Genomic DNA, 8,833 nt, shown 5'->3' with positions numbered 1-8,833 from the left:
TTTACATGCCCTCTACCCATCCCTCCTCTCCTCCTTCTTCTCAGAGAAGGGGAGGTGGGTTCCAACCCACCGTGGGATCTCAAGTCACAGCAGGCCTAAATGTATCTTCTCTCAGTGAGGCCTGACAAGATAGCACAGCTAGAGAATGGGATCCAGAGGCAGACAACAGAGTCAGAGACAGCCCCCACACCCATTGTTTGGGGACGCACATGTCTCCAAACATGCTGCACATCTGGTACATATGTGTAGGGGGTTAGGTCCAGCCCATGCATGTTCTTTGGTTGGTAGTTCAGTCTCTGTGAACCCCCCAGGAGCCCAGGTTAGTTGACTCTGTAGGTCTGTGGTGTCCTTGACCCCTCCAGCTCCCTCTATCCTTTCTCTCACTTTTCCACTAGAGTCTCAGAGCTCAGTCTATTGTTTGGCTGTGGGTCTCTACATCAGTTTCCATCCACTGATGGATGAAGCCTTTCAGAAGACAGTTATGCTAGGCTTCTGTCTGGAAGCATAGCAGAGTATCATTAATAGTGTCAGGGCATGTCTCTCCCATAGGGTGGATCTGAAGTTGGGCTAGTCATTGGTTTGCCATTCCCTCAATCTTTGCTTCATCCTTAGTCCCGTACTTCTGGTAAGCAGGACAAATTTTGGCTGGAATGTTTTATAAGTGGGTTAGTGTCCCCCTCTCTCCACTGGATGTCCCACCTGGCTACAAGAGGTGGTAACTTCAGACTCCTTAACAGCTCATGCTAGAAGTCTCAGTTGAGGTCACCCCATAGACTCCAGTGAGCCTCCAGAAACACCCCTCCATTTATGTCCATTCTCTCTCAGTGTTCCCCTACCCCACCCTCTCTCTCCCCATACTTGATCCCCACCCCTTTCACCTTCCTCACCCCCTCTCCCACCCAATTCCATGACTTCATCTACTTCAGATATCTGTTTTAATTAGTTTCAAGCATCTTCCCTTGGGCCTTCTTGGCTTCTTCGGATCTGTTGATTGTTCACTGAAGAATAATTTATCAATGAATTTCCTATCTTAAATGAAATACACATCTTCCTTTGAAACACAGTTTTCCAAGTCAGTGCATGATTGTGTGATGATCATCTGGGAAAGCTGCTTGGTGAACAAACACGTGTTCAGTGAGAGGCTGAACGGAAGATTGGCAATAGACAGGGAACCAACCAAGCCTTGTTAGCTATGGGGACATGACCAGTTACAGGAGTATACATTTATGTAACCTATAGCTTCTGCTCCCCAGAACCCCCTTTTATTTGAGGATAATAAAATTCCTGTACTTGGGACCACTATCTTTCTTTTTTGAGAATTTTTAGATCCAGTCACTACCTTTCAAACTTAATTAGCATCTTCTGTTACTCTGAGGGTGAGAGCCCTCACTCTTCATACCTGAGGTGCCCATCATTTTCTTGAATGGCTCTTCTTTTTTTAATAGAATAAGAAAGAGCATATATTTTTCATTTTTTTTCACAATTTATTCATTGTATATCCCAATTGCAGCCCCCTCCCTTAACTCCTCCCAGTCCCACCTTCTCTCCTTCCCATCTCCTTCCCCTAGTCCACTGAAATGGGGAGTTCTCCTACCCTGCCATCTGCCCCTACTTAGCAAGTCTCAGCAGGACCACCTCTTCTTTTACTATTGATTAGGGAGTTCAGAGACAGACAAGAAATAAAGCTATCTAAACACACAGTGAGAATCGGGCCATTCTAGAACATGTTCATCGGTTATATTTATTGGTTATAAGTGTGGTAGGCATTTTCCAGGCCACAAGGATTTCAGATGCACATGTGCAAGTATACATGCCTAGTAGGCAGACGTTGGGATGTTCACACAAATGAGAACAGCTCTTCAGAAGTGCTGGAAAAAGAGAATCTGTGTTAACACCATCATGGGTTACAAGTTCTTGGATCCACCTTCAGGTCTAGTTTCAGGATTTCTTTCTTTTGACCTGCAGAAGAGAAAGGTTTTAGGTTTACCAAGGGCCATGCTTGAGAGGAAGTAGGAAGGCCCCTTATTTAGACAAATGATAGCAGGCCTAAAATATCTTGAGTTACCATTGCTTATCCTCCGTATGGCTCATTCACTACAACTCTTTGTAGTTTCTGCTTCTCTTTTAGAGCATGGAAGCAAAGCTCTCTCTACTGCTCACCCTTAGTTCTAGTAGAGTCCTTAAGGCCCTGGATCTAGCTTTCCTGTGTTTCATGTGTCACCTGCCCTGTATAGTCCATCTGCCCACTCCTTACCATAGCCACCAGCACCAGGGTACCAATAAGCCCAGCACACAGGGTAGCTTTCCTTAGCAAGATCTTATAAAGGATGGTGGCAGACAGGACTCCTTGTAGATAGGATGCTGTTGACAGAAAAGGAGAACAGATAAGTACCTTTGGGCAGGTAGCTAGTTCTACAGTCAAGATCATGAGAGGTGAAGAGGGAATCAACTTACTTACCGGAGGTCATGCCACAATCTGAAAGAAAAGAGAGAGAGGAAAATGGATGAGACCTCCTCATATTAAGCAGATTGAAAATTAAGTTAACCTTGAGCTTAGCAAATTATGACAGGCCCAGATTAGCTTCCCCAGGAGGCTTCATGACCACCTCTCTTCTGTTGCCCCAGTGCAAACCCCTTATTCTTGAAACCCCTGGCTTCGGCATAAAGGTAGTGCTTCAATGTCTGAGTTGCTCAGGTGGCATGGAAAAGAGACTCTGCATGTAAGGGTACTGGGCTGAGGATCTGGAGTTAGAAATCGCCGTCAGCATCTAGTTTATCTCGACGGTAAGCATTAGGCTCCTTCTACTGTTTTTCTGTATCTAGACCTCCTCGTTTTTTGCCTTCATCTTTCCACTTCACTTTGACATGAGTGATGCTCATTCTTCTTCCCAGCTATCCAGGTCCCACTTACCTGCTTGGCCCCAGGCCTCTGCACTGATGTTCTGTGTGACAGGTTTGGGAGAGCTCTTCTCGCACTGGTCTTCCTCTGTAAGCCCATAGAACTGCAGTTGGCAGAGGAAGTGGTTGCAAGGATTGTATTAGAAGGTTGCAGAGACCCTCAGGCAGCTGCTCAGGCAGTAGCTGAGGTCACTGCCCTCCAGGTAGGGCTGAGGGTCTGTGCTGACCTCGATGTGGACCTCCTTCCCATTCATTCACTGTCATCTTCTTTCTTTGCCTTTAGACTTTGTTTCTAAACTTTGATGTAGCCCCTCTCACTTTTCTGTGCTACCTGTTCTCTAATCTCTTTCACGTATATTGTTCTATTGTAATGAGTAAACATGATAGTTTACCCTTTCAAGGCAATTCTCTATTTGAAGAGCTATACCTAATATCCTCAGCCCAGGTTTGTCTGGTCTCAATCTGACAGGGAAATTTATACATTGGAAGGATTACTCTGCACATGTAATACCTTAATCTGTTCCAGCTCCTCCCCCAATGGGACTTGGCCCTGTGTGCCATGGTCCTGGGGACCTGGGGTTATTGACCTCACCTATCAGTTTCATTGCCTTCTCTAAGACCCCAGACTAGACTTGGGAGTTCCATAGGCCTTAAGTTAAAGCTTTCAAACAATGTCAGTCAGAGGTAGTAAGGATAGACACAGATAAGCAAGTACTATAATTCATGAGTCTGCAGAGCCTCTACGCTGTACCGTGTGGGGTTATTGTTAGTGGTAATTTTTATTTCCCTGTTCTATACTGCTGGTGTTCCAGAACCCAGTTGTTGCCCATCAGACAAATGACTCACTGGAGAATACAGAGTATAAAAGAGGGAAAATAAATTTTGGCAAGAAAGCAGATTAGACACTCCGTTCACCTTTTCCAACCATTAGAAATGTCAGTAGCAGTAGGATTCCAAAAAGACTGCTGAGACACAACCAGGCCTATCTCAAAATTTTTTATTAATTTAGTCTGTTTCAGAGTCAAGAGGTCAGTCTTTGGGAAGCAATGAGGAAGGAGGGAATATCCGTGGAGGAAGATGCAACAACTCCTTAGGAACAAGGATTACGGAAGATGCTGGAGAATCTATGGTCAGGATGAACAACAACTCAGGATACACAAGAGTTGGTCTCAGGATTTTTTTTTCTTGATCTGAGAAAGAAAAGACATTGTTAGAGACCCAGAAGCCGTGGATCGGGGGAGGGTAATGCACAATGTAGATTTTCAAGTATAAATCTCAAGTATGAATTTTGAAGAGATCCCCCATCCTCCAGGAGAACATAATAAGCATTTCTGCATTTTCTTTTTGTTCTGTGTTCCTAGTGGTCTTTCTGAGATGACAGGATCTGTGATGGCTGAGTCCTTTGAGATCTCTTTACATTCTCTGTATTGTCATCTATACCCTCCCTCTACCCATTTGTCCCATCCTACCATTCGTACCATGGGCATGAGCACCAGGGCAATGACCAGCAGAGCATACAGGGTGGCTTTGCCCAGGAGGATCTCATAAAGGATAGTGGCAGAGACGACCCCCTGATGATAGGATGCTGTTGACAGAAAAGGAGAGTTAGTAGGTTCCTGGGAGCAGGTAGCTTTGGGCTGTCTCAGTCTTAGTGTCTGTAGATTCTTTGTGCCCTGTTTGCAGAGCCAAGACCATAGAAGACTTAGAGGAAGTGGGGAGGCTTACTCACCTGAGGTGATTCCACAGTCTGAAAGAAAACAGAGAGAGAAAAATGTGTGAAAGAATACCACTGCGTGGGGGAGACTGAGCACTCAACAACAAACTTTCAAGCTGAACTCCAAGTCTACAAACACATGCATGTTCGATGGTGTATGCACTCTCCTCTGATAGTCCTCACACTGTGTTTCTGATGCTTTAGGACAAGTGCAAGACACTGTTACAGTGAACTTAAAAATCTAGGACCAGTGATGAGAATGACACATGCTGGGCTGTGTGATGGTATGAGGGAACCCATCTGTGCAGCTTAGAGAGACTAAGGACCTAGGAACCCAATGGCCCGAGCTGCCCCATTGACTTTAGGAACTCCTTGGGAGGAAACCTATGCTATGGTTGTCTGACACCATGTCCTTCAATATCCCCCCACCACTCTGGCTTTTTCCTGGGTCTGCTCTCTGCTTCTACATGGATCTTTTCATTTTTCTGAGGCACTGGTGCTGATTGGTCTCATCAACAGCACCCCAGGTCCTGCCTACCTGCTTGGCCCCAGACCTCTGCACTGATGTTCTGTGTGACAGGTTTGGGAGAGCTCTTGTCCCACTGGTCTTCCTCTGTAAGCCCATAGAACTGCACTTGGCAGCGGAAGTGGTTGCGAGGATTGTGCCAGAAGGTTGCAGAGACCCTCAGGCGGCTGCTCAGGCAGTAGCTGAGGTCACTGTCCTCCAGGTAGGGCTGAGGGTCTGTGCTGACCCCACTGTCGACCTTCTTCCCATTCACCCACCAGCTCAGCTCCACGTGGTCAGGGTAGAAGCCCCTGGCCAAGCACACCAGGGTAGCCTTTTTCTTTTCGGCGATCTCTGCTTTTGATGGTTCAAACAAGGTGACCTTGGGTGGGCTCACCTTGCTCAGATCATCTGGAAAGTAAAAAGGGGGTGAAATTAGTATTTTTCTGACTACTGTGTAGGTCAGGTAGGGACTGTATGCATGTAGCCCAGTCGGCCTCACATTCGTGGCATTCCTCTTGCTTCAGTCTCCTCAGTGTTGGAAATGCAGATGTGGACTTAATGGACACAGTCTCTGCTCAGTCTCTTCCCCCAATACCTCACTTTTTACTAAGCTGTGTACCTAGGACTGTACAGGCTAGACGTAGATGGTAATGGTAATTTTCTCACTTCTTTCTATGGTACTTGACTCTATCAGCTTCTCTGCTTTTTGATCTGTCTATTCAAGTCTTACTGTTTCTCAGAGATAGTGGCCTGAGATTCTCCCAGCCTTCCAAGGGAACTGTGGGATGCACTTTCCTGAGAACTCTTACTCAGCAGTCATTTAGTCGCTGTTGTGAAAATCAAAGACTTGCCTGAGTCAAGCATATTGTTCACTACTGTATTAATCAACACCATAGTCAGGACAAATAGAAGCAGATCCTCACTCTACACTGAAGTATTGTATAACTCCATAGAGATGCTGGGGGCATCCCTTTGTGTGTGAATCCCTGAGGGTTCTTGGGAGGTAGAATTGCTTATGAAAGTGAAGTGGGTTTTAATGAGGATTGTTGCTGTGGGTATGTAATTTGCTTGTTAACTGGACTAGCTATGGGCAAAAGTTTAAGATTCCACTTCCCTCATTTCAAACTACCACCCTATTGGTATGCATAGAACTGCTTCACACATTAACTTACCCAAGCTTACCTTATCATCAAAGAGCCAGGATTGGAACTCAGCCTCATTTTGTAAAAAGACTGGCTCTTTTTTTTTAATCCTACCAGACCACAGGGACCCAACATTTTTTTCTTACACCACAATTAACATGGCTGAGTCCCTTTGGATCCAACCTTAAGCTCCAACCACCAATGCTGTCTGTCCACTGTTGCTATGGTTACCAAATAATATAGGTTCACATATCCAGGCTGTGAATTATTTCTCTTCTAAAGCCTTGGTCCCTACTGCCAAGTAATATATAAGATCCATCCTAATACTGGGTTCCTAAGGTTGTTCAAACATTTTTCCTTATCTCCCAGGCTAAATAATTCCACTTTAATATGTGACTGCCATCAATAGGCTTGCTTCATAATCTGTCTATCCTACTGTGAGCAGTGAAGATCAGGATTCAGGTGAATAAACTGAGGGTAAATAGACCTCAGGGAGTAAATTGCCCCTGCCTTGGGACCGACCCGTACTGAGAATGTGTGGATGCTGGGTATCCATTCCTGCTTCAAGGGATCCCAAACTTAGAGGGAAAACAGTGGCTAGAGTTTAAAAATCGCATGTCAGCACCACAGGCTTTTGATTCTTCTGTTCTGGCTTATGTTTATTGGCCTGCCCTTAGTTTCTTGCTTGATACACATTTCCCTTTTTTCAAAAGACCCTCCTCGGAACAGCTTTTGCTGGTGAGAGTCTAGGGTTCAGCCGCACCACCTCCGGGAACCTCCCTGTCTTTACCTATACTTTATTTCTTTGCAGCCTGCGATTGACTTTTAAAACCAAGTTTGCTTCCAGAGCGCTGATAACTCCTTTTCTCCTCTGCCCACCCGGTGTGTGCATACCTCAGAGAAAAGAGAAAGAAACCAACTCTCTCCTGGTTTGCTGGCACTCAATACTCTGCCTCATCCCAGTCCTCCCAGAAACCGTGAAGTTAAGAGCTGTCTCTTATTGCCGACTCCCCGGGGAGCCCTAATTCTGGTCAACCCCAAACTCCCGCGGAGACCCAGGAATTAGGGCTGAGGGCGCGCCAGACGTTCACAACTTACCTAAAACCGTGAGCCTGGTGCCGGCACCGAAATACTGCTCATAGGAGCACAGAGGCGCAATCCCACACCCAAACCCGCCCGAAGCCCCAAGCAAGTCCCCAGTTTAGGGACAATCTCTGTGGTACTCAGCCTCCCGCCGGGGTGCCTTCCCTCGGAACTCAGTGCAAAGACTCGCGGCTGCATCGCCTGCGTTTGCCAAGAAGCTCACCTAGCATGGTCAACCGGCTGCCAGCCAAGGCAAGGGCTGCATAATCCTGTGCCTCCCCACAGGCAACCGCGCCCACTGCAGCCCCATCCCTCTGCACTCTCGCATGGGGCCCCAGCTCACCTAAAACGAGGAGCCGCGTGCCGGGCCCAAAGTACTGGGTCTCTTGGTTCACGGCCCCAAAACCCAACACAAAAACAGATACCCCAGCTCACCTAGCACCGACAGTCGGGTGCCTGCACCGAAGTACTGAGTGTTTTGGCTCACAGCCCCTTGGCACAGCACAAAAACTGGCCCTGGCTATCCTCACCTGGGAATCCCAGCAGGGGGATTCCCTACATTCCCAGCACCCATCACCAGCTCCCAACTTACCGAGCACGGTCAGCCTGGTTCCTGGCCAAAATATAGGGTGTCTGCACTCACAGCCTCCAGGCTCAGGACAAAAACCTGGTGCTGCCCACTCCCGCTGTCCCATCCCTGAATCAGATCCCCATCCACCATGAGTGCTCCACTGGTCCCAGCATCCAGTCCAGAAATCTTTCTGCCCAGGCAGGTCAGCCCAGACAGAGAGGAGGCTGAGCAGCTGTCCTGCTCTGTCCACCTTCCTTCCACAGCACTCTACCTTCCCTGCTTACCCAGTACTGTCAGCTTGGAGCCTTCCCCGAAGTCCAGCTGCCCGGTGTTTGCACAGTTCTGCGGATGCTGGCACAAACCCCGTCTTCCCCGTAGCAGGGCCTTGGGTAGCTCAGCGTCCACTCTGCTGAGCTTCCCTGGCTTCAGGGTTCTTTCTGGCTGATTGTCTCCCCTCCCCTCCCACCTGTGTGGCCTCTGGCTTCTTACCTAGGACTGTGAGTTGTGTCCCTGGTCCGAAGAACTGCTCAGCATAGGAACACAGCAGAAAAGGGCTGGCCAAGAACAAGTCCTTCCTCACCGTCTTGAGCACAGACCCAGGATTGCCCACATTTTCCATCTACCTCCAGAATGGATAAGGCAATCTTGACATTGCATGAGGCCAATCTCAATTTGAAGAGGAGATACTACTTTTGGCTTGGGAATTAGGATCCATTTAATTCACTCAGGGACTGAAACAGTAAATTTGAAATTGGTTGGCTTCCTGGTGGGGTTGGGTAGTCTTTGATGAGAGATTTGTAATGTCTTTCTCACAAAGGGTTTATTTACTTACTTAATATTTTAAATTATGTTGAGATACTTTGCTAAGAGTAAGCCTCATAAGCTGAAAGGTGGTCCCATTTCCCTGGGTAGGCTTT

At 47.2% G+C, this 8,833-nt stretch overlaps 1 pseudogene and 1 gene segment (V, D, J or C); both read right to left on the bottom strand.

The window, feature by feature from the left end:
• Positions 1-1,920: 1,920 nt before the first annotated feature.
• Positions 1,921-3,152, bottom strand: LOC129678641 (T-cell receptor beta-1 chain C region-like; annotated as a pseudogene).
• A 740-nt stretch (positions 3,153-3,892) lies between these two features.
• On the bottom strand, positions 3,893-8,535 carry LOC129678640 (T-cell receptor beta-2 chain C region-like). The segment is given in 5 exon segments: positions 3,893-4,088; positions 4,377-4,483; positions 4,628-4,645; positions 5,151-5,528; positions 8,406-8,535. Coding segments are annotated over 5 exon segments (654 nt in total).
• Between the last annotated feature and the right edge of the window lie 298 nt (positions 8,536-8,833).

The sequence above is a fragment of the Psammomys obesus genome, unplaced genomic scaffold (genome assembly GCF_907164565.1).
Source record: "Psammomys obesus unplaced genomic scaffold, mPsaObe1.curated_primary_1811, whole genome shotgun sequence".
NCBI classification, from domain to species: domain Eukaryota; kingdom Metazoa; phylum Chordata; class Mammalia; order Rodentia; family Muridae; genus Psammomys; species Psammomys obesus.
Note: the sequence above shows the minus strand (reverse complement) of the source record. Positions and strands in the feature narration are given on the sequence as shown.